Source organism: Lepisosteus platostomus, chromosome 6 (assembly GCF_059453375.1).
Source record: "Lepisosteus platostomus isolate fLepPlt1 chromosome 6, fLepPlt1.hap1, whole genome shotgun sequence".
Lineage (NCBI taxonomy): Eukaryota > Metazoa > Chordata > Actinopteri > Semionotiformes > Lepisosteidae > Lepisosteus > Lepisosteus platostomus.
In genome coordinates, this window is record NC_142616.1 from 44345232 (window position 1) to 44368539 (window position 23308).

General features: G+C 43.8%; 1 protein-coding gene across 5 annotated transcripts in view; it reads left to right on the top strand.

The window, feature by feature from the left end:
• Nucleotides 1-23308, top strand: part of sema4gb (sema domain, immunoglobulin domain (Ig), transmembrane domain (TM) and short cytoplasmic domain, (semaphorin) 4Gb) — a 73408-nt gene that overhangs the window by 36669 nt on the left and 13431 nt on the right. For all 5 annotated transcript variants that reach the window (XM_088636023.1, XM_088636021.1, XM_088636025.1 and 2 more), the window contains 6 exons: nt 3-116; nt 3103-3257; nt 13334-13509; nt 20133-20277; nt 21589-21811; nt 22715-22830. In XM_088636023.1, coding sequence (XP_088492149.1) covers nt 3-116; nt 3103-3257; nt 13334-13509; nt 20133-20277; nt 21589-21811; nt 22715-22830 — 929 coding nt within the window. The remainder of the gene's footprint in view (nt 1-2; nt 117-3102; nt 3258-13333; nt 13510-20132; nt 20278-21588; nt 21812-22714; nt 22831-23308) is intronic.

The window sequence follows — 23308 nt, forward strand, 5'->3', positions numbered from 1 at the left end:
AGACGGAGAGATGTACTCCGCCTCGCAGTACGAGTTTCGCAGTCTTCCTGACATCCGTCGCAACTTCCCCTATCCCACGCTGAAGACGGAGGAGGCCCCCACCCGCTGGCTGTACGGTGAGTGACGTGGGGGCCGGGGAGGCCGGGGGTGCAAGAGCAGCACATTCAAGCCATCACTGGAAAAGCCACTGGATCACACCTGCAGTGATGGCCGAAAGCTTGTACACCACTTCCATTTACAGTGCCTTGCGAAAGTATTCGGCCCCCTTGAACTTTTAAACCTTTTGCCACATTTCAGGCTTCAAACATAAAGATATAAATTTTTTATTTTATGTGAAGAATCACCAACAAGTGGGACACAATTGTGAAGTGGAACGAAATCTATTGGATTTTTGAAACTTTTTTAACTAATAAAAAAATGAAAAGTGGGGCGTGCAAAATTATTCGGCCCCTTTACTTTCAGTGCAGCAAACTCACTCCAGAAGTTCAGCGAGGATCTCTGTGAGATCCAATGTTGTCCTAAATGACTGATGGTGATAAATAGAATCCACCTGTGTGTAATCAAGTCTCTGTATAAATGCACCTGCTCTGTGATAGTCTCAAGGTTCTGTTGAAAGCGCAGAGAGCATCATGAAGACCAAGGAACACACCGGGCAGGTCCGTAATACTGTTGTGGAGAAGTTTAAAGCCGGATTTGGATACAAAAAGATTTCCCAAGCTTCAAACATCCCAAGGAGCACTGTGCAAGCGATCATCTTGAAATGGAAGGAGTATCAGACCACTGCAAATCTACCAAGACCTGGCCGTCCCTCTAAACTTTCAGCTCAGACAAGGAGAAGACTGATCAGAGATGCAGCCAAGAGGCCCATGATCACTCTGGATGAATTGCAGAGAACTACAGCTGAGGTGGGAGAGTCTGTCCATAGGACAACAATCAGTCTTACACTGCACAAATCTGGCCTTTATGGAAGAGTGGCAAGAAGAAAGCCATTTCTCAAAGATATCCATAAAAAGTCTCGTCTAAAGTTTGCCACAAGCCACCTGGGAGACACCCCAAACATGTGGAAGAAGGTGCTCTGGTCAGATGAAACCAAAATCGAACTTTTTGGCCACAATGCAAAACGATATGTTTGGCGTAAAAGCAACACAGCTCATCACCCTCAACACACCATCCCCACTGTCAAACATGGTGGTGGCAGCATCATGGTTTGGGCCTGCTTTTCTTCAGCAGGGACAGGGAAGATGGTTAAAATTGAGGGGAAGATGGATGCAGCCAAATACAGGACCATTCTGGATGAAAACCTGTTGGAGTCTGCAAAAGACCTGAAACTGGGACGGAGATTTATCTTCCAACAAGACAATGATCCCAAACATACAGCAAAATCTACAAAGGAATGGTTCACAAATAAACGTATCCAGGTGTTTGAATGGCCAAGTCAAAGTCCAGACCTGAATCCAATCGAGAATCTGTGGAAAGAGCTGAAAACTGCTGTTCACAAACGCTCTCCATCCAACCTCACTGAGCTCGAGCTGTTTTGCAAGGAAGAATGGGCAAGAATTTCAGTCTCTCGATGTGCAAAACTGATAGAGACATACCCCAAGCGACTTGCAGCTGTAATCGCAGCAAAAGGTGGCTCTACAAAGTATTAACGCAAGGGGGCCGAATAATTTTGCACGCCCCACTTTTCATTTTTTTATTAGTTAAAGTTTCAAAAATCCAATAGATTTCGTTCCACTTCACAATTGTGTCCCACTTGTTGGTGATTCTTCACATAAAATAAAAAATTTATATCTTTATGTTTGAAGCCTGAAATGTGGCAAAAGGTTGAAAAGTTCAAGGGGGCCGAATACTTTCGCAAGGCACTGTATGATTTATGGGGTTGTTCCTTTCATGACAAAAACCACAGCGGGATAAACAGTCCGTGATTTTAGAGAAATCTGGTCCAATCTGTGGATATGATTACCCACCCCACATCAACAGTCATTTACGTTGCATTTCCTTGGCCTTGGCACCTTGCTGCTGTGTCTTGTAAAGACTTGCAAGAGTTTCTTTCAAACAATGTCTTTGGAACGTACTCGAAACAGAGAAACCTAGGGGTATTAGGGGTCATTTCTACCCTCTCAGTTTCGCAGACAAACGGAAAAGGTGAACATCAGACGAACACGTCTCTCTGGTTCACAGGATGGGCTTTGAGCTTCATTTGCAGAAAGACTTTTACTGGTCTATCAGCAACTAACAAGGTGAAGTCTGCTGTAGTTGTGGCATGAGACCTTTAAGACTTGTGGGGGGCTTGTCAGTGTGAGTCGGACTTTCGTAGAGATCTCCATGGCTGGGCTTTTACTGGCCTGCAGATGACTTCCCCTTCCTGACCAGTCAGGTCTCATTTGCCTTGGCCTCATGTCCATGCCCACTTATCTTGATGTTTGAAAAGCTTGCTATTATTTTTTTTTTAAACGCACTACATTCATGTATCGATTAACACATTTTCACTATAAGGACAAGTGCGTTTTCAGGCCTGTGTTTCTCAGTTACCACTGGATTTTCACGACAACAAAGGCGCCTCCTTCGTAGCCAAACCGAAGACGCTACAGAGAGCATGACCTCCCACTGACTCCTCCCCTGACATGATTCCTCAGTTTGTCGGCCTTCTTAGAGTTTTTACTCACTTGATTAATCTTAACTGCTGTACTGGGGTAAACAGGGTACTTATCCTAAACAAGTTATTGTGTTATTACTTTCAGAATTCAGTCCTTAGTTATGCAGAAAATCAATAATACTGGGTGATTTTCTAAACCTTGAGATTAAATTGAAAGGTTTGATCTGTAAAAATATGGGAATTTTATTTTCAGTTTACAAAGTTTCACCTTATGGACAGTTTTGAATGAATGAATCACATTTGTTAATTGATGGATGGTTGTAGGACAGCACACAAGCCACCTCAGTGAGAAAGTTTACTACTCGAATGCCATCAGCTTTATGCTCACAAAAGAGATTTCTTCAGTGAAGAATGTGAATCCCCTCAGGTCACCCAGCCTGTGAGGAGCACGGCTTGTAATGCTGTGTCACAGGCTACTACTGACCTCTGAGCTCTGTCGTGTCTAGAGGCCGAATTCGTGGACTCGGTGCTCCTGAGGGAGAGCGTCAACAGCTCCGTGGGTGACGACGACAAGGTCTACTTTTTCTTCACTGAGAAGAGTGCGGAGCCCACGCCCTACTTCAGCCAGGCCAAGGTGGCACGAGTGGCACGGGTGTGCAAGGTGAGAGCCTGGGTGTGTCTGTGTGCATGGGTATGGGGTGTGGGGAGGGGCCAGTACTGGCACTGTGCTTTGGTACCATTGCCATCATCATTGCACTGCCGTCGCAATCACATCAATCTGTTTATATCTTATATGGTACCTTGCAGAGCACTCTCAAGGCAGTTTAAAATGTACAGTAAGCAAAAAAGAAAATTAAAGACAAAAAAGTACAAATTTTGAAATGAAAAGAAATAATTAAGTTCGGTATTGAAGAACAAGTAAGTCTTGAGGTGAGACTGGAAAAGTATTCCAAAGACGAGGGGCTCTCGCCGGAAAGGCTCAGTCCCATAGCGCACACTGGGAAGACCTTGGAACGCTGAGGAGCCTAGAGCCAGCGGAACCATGTGAGCAAGCTGGGACGTGTGGGGATAGGAACTCTTGAAGGTGCACAGGAGACAGCCTGTAGTGCCTGACAGATCAACAAGAGCATTTTGAAATCTATCCTGGTAACCACTGCAGGTGTTTCAGCTCAGGACAAAAATGTTCAGACGTTTTAGACTTAGTCAGCACTTCGGTAGCACAGTTCTGGATATACTGTACTTTCTGAAGTAATTTCTTGGATGATCCAGCTAACAGGGCATGATGTTAATCCTTTAATTCTCTAATTAAAGGGGTTATAGAATATAGCACTTTACTGCATTCTGTGGTTTACATAGTCCTTCTTAGGTTGTGCGGTACTATGCTTGTGAACTTTCTTGTGATTCATCACAGCATTGCGGTCTATTGCAGTAAGGTGCACTAAAGTAATCACAGAGTAACAGGGTGTATTCAACAAGCGTGTTGAAGTAATCCCAGAGGATCATACAAGTATTAAAAACCCTAAAAGGCATTTGAAGACAAAGTCAATGAAGAGGACTTAATGAACAGTGAAACATGAACCAGAGGACACAAGTGGTAACTATATGGAATAGCATTAAAAACCCAAGGCAGGAGGCACTTCTTTACACACAGGGTTGTAGATGTGTGGAACAAGCTGCCCAGCCATATTGTTGAATTCAATACACTGGTTTCTTTCAAGAAACAGCTAGATGAGGTCATCACCTTGATTAACTATTAACTACCAAACGGGCTGGATGGGCCAACTGGCCTCCTCTCGTTTGTAAGCCTACTGTGAGGTCCGGACCCGAGTGGCACCTGATAGACAGTGGTTGAGTCCAGACATGGAAAGAGCCTCAATGTCACAGAAGCATGTTAATACCATGGAAGACTGAGTGAAAGATGGGTAAAATACTGCCTAAAAAGTGTTAGTACAAATGCTGTTAAATGTTCTTATGAACAAAATTCCCTTCTAATAAACGGAATATTATGAAGAAATGCAACCTGTGCTTTCCATTTCAGCCTCAAAAATAGCCTTAAGCCATATGCTTTTCCCAGATGAGCAAGAGATTCTACTGCAGTCTCATCCCTTTCATGTTCCTTAAGGTCTCTTTCTATCCAGTCCAGTCTGACTCTCTCTGTGTGTGGTCTGCTTCACAGCATGCTGGCCACTTCACCTTGAGAGCGTACTTCAGGTGGAGTGTGTGCGTTCCTGTCTTTTCAGCGGCCTTCTGTGGGACTTTCAGGACAGTCCTGTTGCTAGGCAGCCAAAACAGAGGCTCACTTCATTCTCCAGACAGCTCACTGTCTGAGTCCACAACCCTCCTGTTGAATCTGGATGAGCTTGACCCTTTTAGGAACCTGTTTACCATACATTGCTAAACTGTCCCTTTTTTGTTGTGTATTTCTTTTAAGTCATTAAAAACATTCCTGCCTCGTCTGTAGAATTTAAAGTTTCTAGGAGGTGCACCATTTTTTTTTCGTGACCAATTCATAGGTTTTCAATCTCTGTAGTCTTAGTGTCTGCTTGCCGACAGATAAGCTCTTGTTTTAATTAAGGAGCTGTGTTTGAGTTACAGCTGTAGTGCGTACAGGACAAAGCACAATCCCAGCCGATGCAGAGTACAGACCATATAGGGCTGCCCTGAGCACCTCTGCTTCCCCTGAAAAGAAAGAACATGCGTGTAGCTCAGATTGGAGGTGTTTGATAGATACTTTATTGATCCCGTGAGGGAAATTGCAGATCCAATGTTGTGGCATTATTGCACAGCCCACATTAGATCAATTACCTGTCCAAAACAGAAAATGAAAGGCCTTTGTGTGTGCAGAATCTGCTTGCTGTGTTTATCCTTGAACATGACTGCTGTATGACTGTATATTGATCTACATTTCAGTGGATTGAGAATTAGTTTGACAACACAGCTTTTTTGGCTCCAGATGTAAAACACAAAGGCTAGCCATTATTTAAGTGAAACGTAGTAAAGTAGCATAAAGTATCTGATCATAAGCATCACATGTCACACACGTCCCATGGCAGATGTTGTAGATATGCTAAAGCAGCACAGCCTCAGTCAGGACAGCAATTCACATCAGTCTGGCAGGGGTAGATGGGTGCTTTCTCACAGTGGGGAACAGGGCAAGTAATTTCAAGCTGTGCAGCTCTGCAGGACACAAGCCTGCTGGTCTCTTTCTTACTGTTCCAGATTATACTGTAGCAGTGCCAGACTGGCAGTGCTAGATTATAGGGGAGCCCATAAGGATTCAAAGGGGGCCGTGGGATTTTTTTTATATACAGCTCATTCGAAGTGCACACTAAATTTTTCCGACTTCATAAGGCAATGTTTTTTTGCAGCAATTTATAAGTAGAACCATGAGACTTGTCTTCAGATTGAATTTCCCGATTCAGTGTTTTAGTCACTAACATATATTTGCTACTAACCAGCAAATGTTTGTAATCAAAACTTTAGTTAGCACTATATGTAGACAAAATCTGATCAGATCATAGTAAGCTATACGCGTCCTCAACCCATTTTCGTCCACCTGTCCGTGTGTGGCTGGAGTTTTTGCACTTTTGATGATCAACATGAAGCAACATACTTATATTGAAAGTGACTTGCATTGTGCTCTTTGTTCCACAGAGCCTAGAATTTTAAATCTTCTGGCAAACATGAAGCATCAGAGTTCACATTGATCATGTTTGAGGTGATCTGTTAAAGGGGACCTGCAGTCCCAATTTCTCAGACCGGTTATTAAATTTCAGTTACAAAATAAATTGATTGATGGTATAGAAAAATTTACAAACTCCGAATTAAGCACAAAATCCTGAACTTTGTGAAATAACTCTAAGTCTCCACTGTTGTTGCTAACTCCTGGTCTCACTATGGTCAAGAACAAGAGTTCTTAAAAATTGTGACGTGAAGCAACCCTTCCTGCTCACTAGTCATTGTAATTACAAATGTAATGTGATATACAAGTGAATTATTACAGCTTGTGCAGCAGACATTTCACCGTATAAAGGTTCCAATGTGATCTGCATGCAGAGTTAACAAGTAAGTAGTATTTGTCAGCGAAACCATCTCGAAGTTAAGAGCAATATTTCTATTGGATAAAAAAAGATGTGTTCACAAATCTGCTTGTTTACAATGTCATAGGGCTGTTTCACCTCACCAGAAGTCTTGTTGCCTTCTTCTGAATCACAGAATACGGCACTGTGCATACCTGGAAATTTAATCTATTTTGTGATGTAAATTGGAGGTTTTACAAGTTACTGTGTTCATTTTACTTTTATTCTGGTTTGAAAAGCAGTCATTAAAAAGCTGATTCTTTATAACCCTGAAAATGAAAAATAATGTTGTAGTTCCCCTTTAAATAAACTGAAGTTTCAAAGTTCACTAAGATTTGAATTTGGATCATACAGCTTTCACTATTGGATCATCTTTTTCACTATTTAAAAAAATATATTTTTCATTTATGAAAGATTAAGTTCACATATAGCACTGAAAATCATTAAATCACTTTGAAAAAGTGTTTAAATAAAATTATTAGCCCATGCACCAGAGGGGCCCTGTGGTTTTGTGTTAACTGAAGGGGAACATTGAGTGTAAAAGGTTCTTGATACTCCGTGTGTTTTAGTCGGGGAGATGGACTCTGTGCATTGTCACTCAGTACTTCCACCTCCAGTGCAAAAAAAACACAAGACCATAAGAACATAGTAAAGTTAAAAATACAGATTGATGCAACGATCTCATCCGACTTAAAAGCATGAATATGCATCAGCTTCAGTAGCATAGCTGGGTAGCTTGTTCCAAACTCCCAGAACTTTTTGGACAAAGAAAAGCCTCCTGTTGTCAGTTTTAAATGGACTTCCACATAGTTTCCAATTGTATCTGTTGGATTGACTGTGTCTATGCCTTTGGGGATTTTAAATACTTGTATTAAGTCTCTGTTCAAGACTAAAGAGATCCAGTTCTTTTTTCTGACAAAGGACCTAAGAATTTAGGAAAGTTAGAGTCAGGAGGGGGGATCCCTGAACTGAGGTCTGGGGACCATTCTTTGGTTTTTGATGTCAATGTGCAAAAGGTATGGTAGAGATTCCCTCACCGGGTGTGAAGTACTTGTTGAAGATGGCTGACTGAGTAAATCAGAGGACTACAAAGATACTATAACATGTTATATACTACAGATAACTGAAGTACTTAATTACAACTACAGTTTTCATACAGACCATGATTTAATATTTGGTTAGTAATGTCAACAAAGAGAAATGTACTTTTTTATTTGAGAGGTTTAGGTAGGTAGCAGCGTCAGCATGCGCAGTCTGCAAAGGAACAAGCAATAGGTTTATTTGACAGATTTTATAGGTTTTTTTGACACCTGAAGAAGGTTCCACAGCCGAAATGTTGTGTTTTCTCTCTTCTCTTTTCAGCATGGAATAAACCTATTACTTGTTTCTTTTTTTATTTGATATTGGCGGGGCGGGGGTCCCAGTTGAACATAAAGCAGGGGTCCCCCTGCCAGAAGGCTGACATTCATTCACCCACCTTGCTTGTGTCGCAGGTGTGGTTTGTTCCTGGCCACGCTTCGATTCGCTGTCTTTCAGGCGTCTCCCAGACCCTGAGGTCACACAACACAGCCAGATGCACCTAGAGGTCAGTCACGTGACCCCAGGGCTTAAGCTAATGAGGCCCGTACCGGAGGAGCCCTGTTCCACTCCCCCACCTCCTTGACACTCAGTAGCAACCTCGGGACCTAGACTACATCGACCCAGCAGAGATTCAATCAGCCTGTCAGGCCCGTGGCCAGTGTTGAGCCACACTGCGCCTCCTCCAGGCAGCAGTGAATTCTGCTGTGCCACAAGGAGGGCAGTCAAGGACGAATTCGATACTATTGGAGTTTGTTAGCCCACAGCACTGTGTGTAAAGAGGTCTCCTGTCTTGAAGACCTAAACAGCTCTGCTCTCAGTTTTTACCTGTGAACTCTGGCCTGTGCGTCTTGGGAGTTTGATTTAACCTGTTTTTCTTCAAGGTTCAGGAGCTTGACTCTAATCTCCTTCCCAATGAACCTTTAAGGAAAATGTTTGTTTTTTTTGTTCCTGTATCTCAAAATGAAATGGAAATAGAAGAATATTCAGTCCTTGATAAAACAGGGGCATGCCGAAATAGCGCCCCGCTATCAGCACGGCGCCAGTCGTGTGGCACGTTTACGCATGCGGCTCTTGGCCATGTCTGCTGGGTCAGATGAAAGGGTGCACTTCTGTTCGCACTTGAACTGAGCTGTTCCCCCGCAGAAAACGGCAAGATCCATTTGACAGCAGCTGGAGAGAAACCAGCCGTGTGATTGGAATAGTAATGAACGCTGCCTCAGGAAAGAGTGGAGCTGCTTCACTTGCTGGAGACAGAAGGATGAAGTCAGGATAACAAGGCAGCACTGTAGCTCTTCCTGCAGAAAAACCTCCCCGGCATTGACTTAGCTACTCTCATATAATGAATTGGTAGAAGAATATTCCAGTGTCTTTTTATGGTTTAGCTCTACTCAACTACATTATTGTTTCTGTAATATTGTTTATAACTGCAGCAGCATTAGTACAGAAAGTGCCACAACAAATTTGTGGTTTTAGTAACCAGCACTTGGTTGTATTTCTCAATAAAACTAAAGAAAATAAAAATGTTGGGCTATACATTATATGATGTTATGTTTAAACTCTGAATATAAGATAAGGTAAAAATAAGTAAAGGCTACATTAAATACACTGTCATCTATAAAAATGCATCCTAAAAAACACACACAGTGAAGTTGTTGCATTCAGCTGTCGGTATCAGTTAAGAAAAGCTTCATCAGTGCATAAAACACATGACTTTTCTCATGTTAAACTTATATAATAGGTTTTCAGAATTTCAATGTAATTGTCCGGTTTCAGTCAGAATTCAGACTGGAAGGCCGTGAAGACTCATGCAGTTTAAAGGTGGGACTGAAAAGCCTGTGGATTTGAGTTACTTGACAGTTTTGCTGCACTTGTTCAAGAGGCACTGACCCTGCCGTATGTGTGGGGGAAAAGGAAATGGTATATCAGGCAGGGAAAGCACCTCCAACTGAGTGATTGAACTGAGGCCAAGGCGAGACTCTTGAGCTATGAGGAATAAGTATGAGTAAATTCCGTTTCAAACTCACAGCACAGCATTTGAATATCAGTGTAATCAAATATTCTGCCCTGTTTCCTGGTACAAAATATCCTTCTTGGGCGTTATTTTTTAAGTTGGTTAATCTAAAAGCGGCATGTGAAGTAATAATGCTCTTAGGTCTTTCGATCACCTTAGCACACTTTTATAGACAGCTCATGTTTACCTTAGGTCAATAACAAGGGAAAAGGTTCCTGATATTTGCAAAAGGAAAATGTCCTTAACTGTGGGAGTAGGGGTGTGTTATATGGTAACAGTGTCTTCAGAGTTCTTTTCCCAAACGGAATCACGTCATGTAACAAGAACAATAAGGAACAGTGCCTCAGCCACAGTGGTGCTGAGAAGGCGGATCGCACTGGAGAGGGTGTCTGAGAGAGTGTGGCAGAGCAGGGGTTAACAGGCTCCTACAACCTGTTGCTGTTTGTTCTCCAGAGGGTCAAAGGTCAGTGTTCCCGATCCCTCCTCCCCCTTCTTTGCTCGAATGATAGGTGATGAACCCTGACACAGTCAACCCACAAACATGGAGAAACAAGCAAGTGCAAAGTTCACTCCAGGGTCTTGCAGCAAATGCAAGACTGCCCTCGGCTTGTGTGTAACTTCAGGTCAGACAGGATTGCTATGTTCCATAAGCTTTTCTCCCAGCGATCTCAGACAGTCACACTGTGAGTTTCTCAGACAAATCAAAAAGCTTTGTATTCACAGTAGCATGATTCATCTGATCTAAAGTATTGACAGATCTGATCATTTTCTGAGCTGTCCAGTCCTGGTCCTGGAGGGTCAGTGTGACTTCAGGGTGTCCAGTCCTGGTCCTGCAGGGTCGATGTGTCTGCAGGGTGTCCAGTCCTGATCCTGCAGGGTCAGTGTGTCTGCAGTGTGTCCAGTCCTGGTCCTATGGGGTCAGTGTGTCTGCAGGGTGTCCAGTCCTGGTCCTGCAGGGTCGATGTGTCTGCAGGGTGTCCAGTCCTGGTCCTGCAGGGTCAGTGTGTCTGCAGTGTGTCCAGTCCTTGTCCTATGGGGTCAGTGTGTCTGCAGGGTGTCCAGTCCTGGTCCTGCAGGGTCGATGTGTCTGCAGGGTGTCCAGTCCTTGTCCTGCAGGATTGGTGTGTCTGCAGGGTGTCCAGTCCTGGTCCTGCAGGGTCAGTGTGTCTGCAGGGTGTCCAGTCCTGGTCCTATGGGGTCAGTGTGTCTGCAGGGTGTTCAGTCCTGGTCCTGCAGGGTCGATGTGTCTGCAGGGTGTCCAGTCCTGGTCCTGCAGGGTCGATGTGTCTGCAGGGTGTCCAGTCCTGGTCCTATGGGGTCACTGTCTCTGCAGGTTTTTGTCTCTTTAAAGAAGCAGAACCTATAGAGCTGGGAGACACTGCTAAACTGGTCCAGTGAAGCCAGTAACCAGCTGGTCTAGCTCATTAAGAGCTGAGTTGGAAAGAAAACCACAGACACAGCAGCCCTCCTGAACTTTGACCCACATACAGTAGTGGCCTGATGTTCCTCTTACCAGCATTCCAAAAATAATCTTGGAGATAAAATGGTATTCCAGGATAAACTCCAAATAAGAATAGCAGGATCTCAAACTGACACTAGGTTCCAGTATTTGCAAGTGCTAATGGAGACATATTGGACTGTCTCTTTTATGTGCACTGTTAATTTTATTTATAATATTGCAGGACAATATTCAGGGAGGCACAGTGGCGCAGCGGTTATCATTGCTGCTTGGATTCACCTGGGGAGCTAGGTTCAGGTCTGGAGCTTGGGTGCTTTCTGTCTGGAGTTTGGAGTACAGTCTCTTCTTGTTTGCATGAGTCTGCTCCAGGTGCTCTGGTTTCCTCCCACAGTCCAAAAATATGCTATTAGGTTAATTGACTTTTGGGAAACTTGACCCTGGTGTGCATCTCTGTGTGTCTGTATATCTCTGTGTGTCTCTGTGTCTGTGTGTCTGTGTCTCTCTGTGTCTCACTGTGTGACTCTGTGTGCCTGTGTGTGTCTCTGTGTCTGTGTGCGCTGCGATGGACTGGTGTCCTGTCCAGGATGGATCCTGCCTTGTATCTGTTGATTGCCAAGAGAGGCTACAGCTCCCCTGCAGCAATGTGCTGGATAAAGAGGTTAGGAGATGGATGGACAAATGGGTTGATGGGGACAATGTTCACAGTTAATAATAGCTGCCAAGTGCCTCTGTTCTAGAATTTGTCATTAACAGAGAAAGGCAAGAGGGGAACTGTAGCTGTGAGTTAGCGAATGTGCAATTGCCTCAGCAAGTCCCTGCATGTATCGCAGCCCAACTGGAAGTGACAGAGTGAGAGAACTGCCTGTTGTCGACAGCATGGCATCTTTTTATTTCCTGTTAAAAGTACAAATGGTGCTTTTTATTTCTCTGTTGGGCATTTATTTCAAGCCCTTATGGTCCATTCTGAGATGTGTCTCTCACCTGTGCGTTATAAATAAGCCGGCAAGGTGGTAAATGGAGATGTTGTGATTTAGACTCACGTTAATTCTCGCTCAAATGATCACACAGCTTGTTTTCCAGCTTTTAGCTTACAGTGGTTCATTACTACTTCAGGGTGGCGGATGGGGGTGTACAAGAAATATCCACAAAGTTTACCTTACAAGCTGAACTGCTACTTGGTAGTTGTTTGGCTGCTGTATTTTTCTTGCACTGTATTTCCTATATATTGTTTTACCAGTTTAGTCAACTGAGAACAAATTTCCATTTTAATTTCATTTTGGTAATGATGTGAATACAAATTGGTACAGCAGGGTATACTGGAGCAGCTTGAGTGAAGTACCTTGATCAGGAGTACAACAGTAGTGTTCCAGCTAGGATTGGAGCCCAGACCCCTCTGGTCCAGCGTCCTGTCAACTGCTCTACATTGCTGCATAATACCAGCAATTTACCCTAAATTACAATCTGTTTTCAGCAGGATATGAAGACTTACTGCTTTAGGAAGGGTTGCTTTCTCCACACTCCTCAACTACTCTGGTCTTAAATTCTGCTTATTGCCACTCTTCAATACTGATTGCTGATGTAGGGAAGTCTGTCTCACGGCCCAGTTAATTTAGGTTACTCTTATGGTAACTGATGTTACACTGTTGGCAGCTAAGAGGAAAGTGTCTCAAGAAAGTCAGCTCTTCAGATGTATTAGTTTTGACATTTCATGTTTCAAATGAACACTGAGCTTAGTGGTAACACGTCCTCCAGCTCCGTTCCGGCTTCATTATCTTCGGCTGGTGACAGTGTAACATCAGTTACTTTGGAAGCAACCTTCACATCACTTCTTGCTTTCTGACATTTTTTTTTCCGGTAGCTGCTTACGAGGTGATGGGAGTGAATGTGAGCTCTTGAACAGCAGAGTTGTATTTACATTGGGAAAGGAAGAAGTACAAAGACTGAACTAAATCCAGTGGAAAGTAATCCAGTTGGTGCTGTGCTGTAGCCATGAACTGCCCTGTGCCTGCTACGCAAAGGGTCAGAGAACAGCCATTTAGATGATTGCTGTTGTGTTGTGCTTTGTTGAGTTGTGTTCATTGCTGACGAGTCTCCTGCTACCCACACAGGGTGACTGGGGTGGTCTGAGGACGCTGCAGAAGAAGTGGACCTCCTTCCTCAAGGCTCGCCTCGTCTGCTCCATGCCCGACTACGACTTCCACTTCAACATCCTGCGCAGCATGTTCGTGCTGCAGAGCCAGGGCTGGCGGAGCAGCGTGTTTTATGGAGTCTTCGGCTCGCAGTGGTGAGGGCGGGGCCTGGGCGGGGACTTGGCCGGGAGGGTGTCGCCAGCCGATGGGCAGGGCATCTCTGTGGCTGGTGGACCATGTTTATAAATCCACACTTTCCTCTTTTTATTTTTACACCCAGATCTTAAAGAGGTGATTTAGTTAGAAAGCAGTACGATATGCTTTATGAAACTCAATGAACAGTGATGGTCTGGGGCTCCTGAGTGTTAAGGTACCTGCTATGAATACACATCAGACCTGATAGTATAGAGATACTTTAGATCTATAACCATAATCACCCTTGGGGGTGCACATAATTTGGCAAGAACTGTCTAGGTTACGCACAGTTAAAGTTGCCCAGGGCTTCCTCAGCTTTGATAGCAAGAGCAGGCCCTCTTGCTGTTCTGAGAACCTGGAAACATGCAGCATTATCAGGGAGAGCTGCATTGGGCATCCCTCTATGGTTTTGGCATTGCTTTTGTACTCTATGGGCCTAATGTGTGAGAGCCCAAGTGGTCAGCCTCACATCTCAGAGACTGAGTGGACATTCTGATGTGTGAGATACCAAGTGGTCAGCCTGACAGTGAGAGACCAAGTGGTCAGTCTGACACGTCAGAGACTGAGTGGACATTCTGATGTGTGAGATACCAAGTGGTCAGCCTGACAGTGAGAGACCAAGTGGTCAGCATATCAAGCTCTTTTGGTGAAACTTTTGGAGGATATGTATGTATATGTTGTCTTTATCTCATTCCAGCTGATACATGGTTGGTCATGATGAGCTAGGCTGATTAATGGCTGTTCGCGATTCTAAGGTCGAGAAATGTAGAAAGAAAAATGAATGAAATCGCTTTAGCAGTCAAACACTCTGCAGTTTGTGGGCGTTTGGAACAGCTGCTCAGTCATGTTGAGCAGGCTGAGTCACTCGGGGTCCTTGGATCATTAAGCTGCTGAAAAACAGATGAGCAAGATTTGCTGAGTCCTTTATTATTGAGTGGTCCTAATGCCCTCTCACATTACTGTTTGGGTCTCCAGCTTTTCCCAACTAATTTTGATCACAGGACAGCCAGCTTTGTTAATTAATTAATTAATTTTCTAATTTATGAAACAAAGCTCATTTTAAGTTTCCCTTAAAGTTTCATATAATGATTATTTTGCCCTGATCTTTAATTGGATCAATCAAAGATAGCTGACAGATTAAACTGATCACAGGCTCTTTTACTGGGCTAAATAAGTCTCATGTCTGAGCATTTGTTAAAGTTGGTCGAGCAAGAGATCTGCCAACAGAAATAAGGTTGTGCACATTGTTTATTTGTCGCAAGTGCAACCCGAGAATTGTAACAGAATGTCTAGATTCTAGACCCTAGAACACATCGGAACAGCCATGTGGCCCTGAATGTTTTTATCTCAGTTAGGGGACAGAGATCACTTAGAAAGCATTAGTAACATTTTTGTAAATGGAAGTGTGCACTTTGAGAACACATCCCAGAAACTGGGTTCCCTAATGTCTACCTGTTGTTAGAACAGAGTCTTGCACTTTCTTGTTGTACCTGCTGTGCAGTTTTTGTCCTAATGGGGCCTGATGTGTGAACTGAACTCAGAAGCCATGCAAGACCACACACTGTCTATTCTGCTGGGCTGCATTCTAATTCACTGTGGCTTGTTGTATAATAGCAGCTCGGGAGACAGTATTCCTGCATAATTTGCAATTAATCAACTGGGAGAGCTATGCTCTTTGTTACAGCACCTTATGTAAGTAGCGGATTGGACTCCACGGAGCAGTATTGTAAACAGCTCTGTATCATACTTTTGTACAGTATGTGTCAGTGGAAATTAAAGGTAGAGAAAATAAATGTATGTGACAGGCAGCCTGCCCGTCTGATACATCCAGTCCTTCAGTTCCAGCTGAGCACTGTCATTCATCGCACAGCTGCCCACAGGACAAGCAAATCAAGTAACAGGATTAACTCTCCATGTAGCAGTCCATTTAGTTTATCAGGTCTTTCAGCTCTCAGATCCAAAGGACACATTGTATATTTAGAAGCATTCCTGAGACATTGTACAAGATGCACAGAAATTTTAACCTTTCTCATCCCCTGGGCACATTTATCCAAGGCTGGTTTTGTTCAGGGCCTGCAGTGAGGAAATACAAGTCCTTAGAATGTGAGGCAAAAACAGTTTTGACATCTGCACAGTATAGTCTGCTCTACATAGTGCAACACAGCGGTCTGCACAGTGCAGGAGGTGCAGGAATGGAGTGAGACAAGTGCAATTAACATGCAGTGCACAGAGACAGCAATAGTATTGTACAGTACAGCAGATAGGAAATTGTGAGAAGGCTAGGCCCTTGCTACACGTGCTCTAAGCTGTAAATAAAGATTTTTTTATTATGGATCAGGAGCACATCATACATAAGGAAAACAAAACAAGCAATCCAAATTCACTTTTCCTTGTTCCATAAAATCCCAGGAATGCTAATTCATGGCTGGTCCTCGTTGGCTGTTGTTGCTCTTGGGTGCTTTGAGGATGTGAGTCACTGTACCTCTGTCAAGTCTCAGTTTACACTTAATATCGTAAAAGACTCTTAAAAAACGATCCTTTGATGATCCTCTGATTGAAATATGCGCTCAGTTTTGAAGACCTGGTTCCTTGGTGTTGTTTGCTTGAGACGGTTGGTGAAGGTAAAGGTTTAACTTCTGAGGTTGTCTGATGAGGAACTAGTAGGATTTGAAAGCCAGATTTATTTGATCTCACCTTCCGGAGAGCTTCTGAAGAGTAGGGCCCTTGCCTCCCGATGAGGGCATGGAGCACAGGGTCTCATGAAACATGCCCTTTGGGGAAGGGAAAAAAAAATCAAAGATTAGCAAGGTACAGTCCCGCTGTTTCCAAGATAAAATAAATTTTAAGGGATTTTTTTTTCATTTTATTTTATGTTTTTGAAGGTTTTGCAGTAGAAAGATCATAGTCGAGACTGAACAGCTGATTTCAATGAAGACAGAGTTCTGGTAGTTGGTTTTACGTGTGTGTGAATTTAAACAATGGGATAATTTCACTACAGCCCAGGGCTGTGTGATGGTGTGGAGTTAGTTTAGTTAGCTTATGAGGAAGGGATTTAAAATTGAGAACGGGAGGCACTTCTTTACCCAAAGAGCGGTGGGAGTGTGGAACAAGCTACCTGGCCATGTAGTTGAAACCGATACCCTGGCCTTTTTCAAGAAATGTCTGGAAGAGATTTTCTGTTCAATTAGTTACTCACTACCAAAAGGACTAGATGGTCCAAATGGCTTTCTGATTAGTAAACTGTCTTCAGTGTAGAAAACTACAGACAACTTAAAAGGTATTTTCCTACGTTTTCACAAAGGAAAGTGTATTCTTCCGTTCCGAAACGTGTATCTAAATACCTTGGATGCTTGGCACATAAATCACTAGGTTAAGTCTAGGTTAAATTCCTAATAATAATAATAATTGCTTTCACTTATATAGCGCTTTTCTGGATACTCCACCCAAAGCGCTTTACAGGTAATGGGGATTCCCTCCACCACCACCAGTGTGAGGCATCCACCTTGATGATACGATAGCAGCCATAGTGCACCAGTACACTCGCCACACATCGGCTATTAGTGGAGAGGAGAACCAAGTGAGAAGCCAATTCATAGATGGGGATTATTAGGAGGCCATGATTGGTAAGGGAAATTTGACCAGGATACCAGGGGTGCCTTTTTACGGTATAGTATCCCTGTCACAATACTGGGGCATTAGGACCCACATAGACTGCAGGGGGAGCACCCCCTGCTGGCCCCACTTACACCTCTTCCAGCAGCAACCTTAGTTTTTCCCAGGAGGTCTCCATCCAGGTACTGACCAGGCTCACACCTGCTGAGCTTCAGGGGGTTGCCAGTTGTGAGCTGCAGGGTGATATGGCTGCTGGCAACAAATTCTTAGCTGACACTGTGACATAAAGGCAGTATATCATGCTTAGTCTATTAGGACAGGTAGTGAATGCATACAAATGCAAAATACAAGATGTGAAGGCATCCTACCACAGAGCCAGGTCATTTCCCTGGATGCTATTCCTTCACTTCACTGTTGTATCGTTGTGGTCCTGACAATGACACAGTCACTGTAAGCTGTGTTCCACAGTTCTCAGTTGCTAGAGAGAAATCCTATAGGGTTTGCTGGTTTGCCAGTCATTTACTGCCCATGTCTTTTCTTAAATACGGCCTTAAGTCAGCCCTCAGGGAACTCCCATATTGCTTTCCAGCACTGCTCAACTGCTCTGTGGCTAGAGTACTGCCCTGCATTAAATACACTTTTCAGTTTCCATGAGTTTCCTGTTGCACAACGGGGTTGTGGAATGAAGTGGGAAGTGGGAAAAATCCCACTTTTAGTGCAAATGAAGCACCCCTCTCTGCCGAGAGACTCTGTCGCAGATGATCGGTGTAGCTGCTCGCCCAGGGAGCGCAGGCAGGCCAGAGCTGGAGCAGGCCAAGTTTTCCAGCAGCAGCCTGGTGCTCAGTGCAAACAGATGTGAATTGTGAAGCCCTGTAAGCTTGAGCAGTGTTTTCTAACAAGAACAGAAATTCACACATTGGAACTGACATGGGAGATCAGTGTGGGGGAGTCGTCAGGGCTTTGGACTTGTAGGTGGAAGGTTGTGGGTTCCAATCCTGTAGAGGATGCTGGTGTTGTGCTCCTGGGCAAAGTCCATTACTCAGTACCTTGCCTAGCTGTATAAATGAGTGAAGTTGTACGGAAATATCCTGTGTGATATTGCTTGAGTGTGGATGCTCAGAAGCTCAGATGCACAGGGATAAAGCTAGTGAACAAACAGAGGGATAGATCCATCAAAAGTTGAAGGAAAAGTTGCAGAACCTACAGGATTCTGAGAAGAAAATGGAAAAAAACATAACAATGTAAAGTTAATGGGCCTGCGGTAAATGTTATCTGTGCGGTATGTCGTAAAAATGTCATGAAGGTGCACTTTGAAAATAATTAATGATAAAAAATAAAAGGTACACTTATTAAACCAAGAGCTTCTAGCCTTCTCCTCCGAGAGGAGCTCACTCCCTGGCCGGTCCAGAATAATAATGGCCCCAATCCTGCTGACGTCAATGTCCTTCTCCTGTGCCTGTTTCTGTGTTGACTGGGAGAAACTGCTGACAACTTTTCCCCCCTCTGGCAGAATGATATCTTTTATTCATAACCCGCTCTCTGGAGACTGCTGTACTGTGGAAAGCCAGACTTAGTGACATAATAGGGAGCTTAGGCTCATTTTAAAGAGTATTTTATACCCAGAGATAATACCAATTTTATTTTTGCCATACTCAGTGAAAATCTTTTGCTGTGAAGTTTCCCCAGCACCTCTATAATCTGCACACACTTATCTCACAAAGCAACTTAAGAGCAGCTATGCTATGGCACATAAATAATGTGAAGGTGGCACAACACCTAGCAAAGAGTGGAGCAGGCACAAACAATAGCAATATGATTCAGTAGCCCAGCCTTGTGCATCTTGCAGATCCTGCTAGTGTGAAAGGATGATGTTTATCCCAAGTATGTGTTGCAAGAAACCCGAACAATTCTACTATGCTGTTTTTGGAGGGCATTTAAAATGTAGAGCCTGGCTTTTGATTTTGTCTTTGAAAGCGTCAATAGATCTTTAACAAGGCCATAGGTATTTGTAAGTAGAAAATAACTGGAATCAATAGCTTAGTGTTTGTAGTCCATGTATGTTTTTTTTTTGGAGACACAAAAGGCCATTGTACTTGGGTTATTTTGCATAATTGATTAGTGAAGTCTGAGCAGCACTCTGTTGTTCCTGATCTTGGGAGGTTTGGCCAGAGTCCAGGCTCTGTCTCCATCACACAAGTGACCACTCAGGCCCTGACTGAAACTCATGAGTCCCTGTAGTGTCAGATGTCCGTGGTGCCTGTGTGTGCTGAGTCATGCTGCTGTGGTGTGGCCTCAGCCCAGAGAAGGATCAGGTGCCGCTGACTCAGCAGACAAGGATCTGGAACTACAGAACAATCAGCTGCTCTTTAAGACAACGTTAGGTGGCCTCTGCCGTGACGCAGCCAGGTTATTATAGTACGGGAGGGGTGTTTGTTAAAATAGTAATGTGCCTCACTTCTTTGTTGCAAAGCCTGTGTGGGCAGGTATTACGGACGTACAGCAAACAAACAAAACTTTCAAATACTTTGTCTACTTGATCTCGCCTTCAGGGAATGAGAACTTCCTTATGAGTCACAGATGTCCCCTTTGAAAAGCAGAAGTGTGTAAGAAGGCCCAGGACTATGAGGCAGATCTCCAGGAGATCTTGTCACAATGCTTTTAATGCAGCTCTGCACCCTCAGGCTGTCACTTACAACAGAAAGATTAACCCAGGTCATTTGCAATGGAAAATCAGGGGCCTACAGTTTACCTGTTGGACTTTTTGTTACTATTGTCCTGGCAGTTAGTATAATTAGTTTTAAGATGGAGAACAAGTAAACACGCATGTTTGGAATACTGTAGCTCTATCCACTGTGGACTTTCATACTGGCAGCAGGGCAGTATTCTGCTTTTAAGTTTCTGTTTTTTTGGCAGCAAAGTGTATTTTGTAGAAATATTAACCCTGGACTCTTTTTTTCTGTCTCTCCTGCAGGAAAAACGTCAAGGCCTCTGCAATTTGCCAGTACTCCATTGAGGACATAAAGAGGGCCTTTGATGGCACCTACATGGAGAACCAGGACTCCGCTCTGAAGTGGACCGAATACACTGGGAAGGTCCCAGAACCTCGTCCGGGCTCGGTGAGGTCATTGTCCCAGCCTCCTAGGAGAGGCTCCCTGCGCGATCCCGCCTGAGCAGTAGCAGATAGGTTAGCGGATGAGTCATCACCCATAACAAGGCCGTGTTTCATAGAGAGCGTAAAAGGCATAGTGAGGCCTGGCTCCACTTCTCCAGGGGGACCTCCACCCTGTCTGGGGACTGGGACTCCTCCTATATCTATCAGTGTCAGAGGCTTGGAGCTGCTGTAGTTCAGGTTAATATGCTTTTACTCAACAAATGTCAGAGAGGTTTTCTTGAATGAGGTGGAAATTCACCATCTTAATGCCTTCATGAACACTACATACCCAAATATAAAAATGCATTTGTGTTAAGTGACATTAGTGGCTCTCTGTTGGTCACAGTTATTCAGAACTCCAGGTAGAGAGTAGGTGAAGATCATGGAAGGCACCATGAAGGACTTGAGAGCCCACACATGTAGCTCAGTAACAGTGTTCATTTTATGTTTACAAGAAATTTTGTTTTGCTTTGTGTTTTTTATGCCTGATGTTTTACCGTGGTGTGTAGTGTTTCAAGTTACTTCATTTAAGTAACGATTTACTCAAAATCAAAAGCAAATTTACTCAAAAGCAAATCTGAGCCTTATGGAATTTGATATTTTTAGTAGTGAGTGTTTGAATACTCTCAAGGGTATGTACTGTGGTTGTTTGCTCATGTGTGTGCCTTAGTTCTTCAAGTGTGAGATTGACTGGTGGTTTGCAAATTAAGAGCGCTGGGGATTCTGGCATTTTGACGTCACAATTGTACACATTGCTTTTTATCAGCCCTTAACAGCTTCAGATGACCTCCGGCCCTTATAGTAGACTGTAACCACCGAGTAGTGAAATCTGAAATCTAAACACACCTGTCCATGTGCATTAAGCACAGCTTTAGATATGTTTTTATTACCATGCCAAGGAGTTCTCACATCTCTGCCTGTGGAAATGTCCTATTTTAGAAAGGCTTTATCATACTGTAGACTTGCTGGTTGAAATCCGTCATGTTGTATGTTCACCTGGGCCGTGGTTTGCCAGCCTGATGTTGAGATTTATTGAAATACTAACTGTAAAGCATTTCCACTGACCTCATCTCAGCCTGCTTCACTGGAATCAGGACAGCAGGACTCTGACAGAGGGACTCATTTTATACTGACGGCAGAGCTCTGTGGCTGGTGTAGGCACTAGAATGGGTTGAGTACAAAATTGGTGTTGCCAGACCATCCAAGTCAGCGCAGGCTAGGTCTGTGTCACGCTGCTGTTCCCTGACCGGAGAGCACTTGTGCTTTTGCCTCTCAGTGCATCACAAACGAGTTGAGGGCCCGGGGAATCAACTCTTCGCGGGACTTCCCAGACAGCGTCCTCAACTTCGTCAGGAGACACCCCCTCATGTTCCAGCAGGTCCGCCCCCAGCAAGAGCGCCCCCTGCTGTTCAAGAGGAACGTGGACTACACCAAAATTGCCGTGCACAGAGTCACAGCTCTGGACGGACGGAACTACGACGTGCTGTTCATCGGAACAGGTGGGGTACGGGGGTGTCCAAACATACGCTAGAGGTTTCCCATGTTGAGGAGCAGCTGCATCGTTGAGATAACATGGTAGAGGCACAACGCAAAGGCCCAAACTCAGAAGTATTTCCTCGTCCAGTCCAGAGCATCATTAAGGGTTATGCAAAAGGCCACTATTTCTACCATGTGTGTAAAGATACTTTAAGGAAATTGGCCAGTTGCTTGTTTCTGGATAATGTCCATTTTTAATTGGGTGAGCTCTATATCTTGAAATCACACTGTGTCTCTCCATAAAGTATTTTATTACTACTTTAAGTCCTTTAAGTCACTGTAGCGTTGCAGTGTTTATCCCTCTCCACTATTTTTTCTCATTAAAAATACAATAACACATTTTTCCTTAATGTATTGGCATTTGGTCAAGATATTAGGGGCTCTTAATGTACGAGAGGAGGCCATTCAGACAATCTAGCCCTTTTGCTTATTCAGCAGCTAATTTAGACATGGATCTCATCCATGATGGAAGGCAGGGTATTGGCTTCAACTATAGAGCTGGGTAACTTGTCTCATACTCCCACAACTCTTTTTGTAAAGAAGGATCTCCTGTGTTTTAGATTTACTTAGTTTCCAGTTGTGTCCTCAGGTTAGACTGCTAAAAGGAGAAAATCCTCCTTGAACAGCTGGCGTTTAAGCAAGTTATCCATTTGAAAATAAAATATACTGGATATTTTATATGTTCCTATGTAATTTTAAATCCAGTACTCAACGCTATTACCCGCCTCAGGGATAGGATTCCATTTATTGAAAGATCAAGAAACCCAGCAGTGAGGGTGAGTCTCCAGGAGACCTCAGTCAGGGATGAATGTAATGTGACCAGCTCTAGTCCTCATGTCTTGACGTGACGTCCTGCTCCCCTGCAGATGATGGCTGGCTGCACAGGGCTGTGAGGATCGGTCCTCATATGCACATCATTGACGAGATGCAGCTCTTTGAAAAGCCGCAACCCATCGACAGGCTGGTCATCTCTGAGGCCCAGGTGAGCTGAGAGTCTGCCCTACAGTCAGCAGCACTGCGGCAACTGTGTTAGCCAGTGTCCCAGCCAGATGGTGTCTCTTTGGATTCAGGATCCTATAGTAATTGGGCATTCCCACATGCTTGTGGGAAAGCTAAGCTTATATTTTCCTTGAAATATCAAACTGTAAAAAAAATTGAAAGTTGTCTGCACACACTCAGCTCTCCGCACCTGAAAAACTGTTCTGTTCTTCATCCAAAGAGATGGATGAAGAGATGGATTTCCTCTCCATCTCCTTTTTGAAGGTTACTGTATCATTATCTTTGATATATTTCTGTGAACAATCATGAGCGCAACCAGGTGTTGACTTTTTTTCCCACAATTGAAATTATTGCACCAGCAATTGGCATGAGGTCATTTTGTTTCGCAGGCACTTTTGAGAGATGGCAGAAAAAGAAAATGAGGTCCGTGCAAATTAATCGACACCTCCAAAACTGAAACG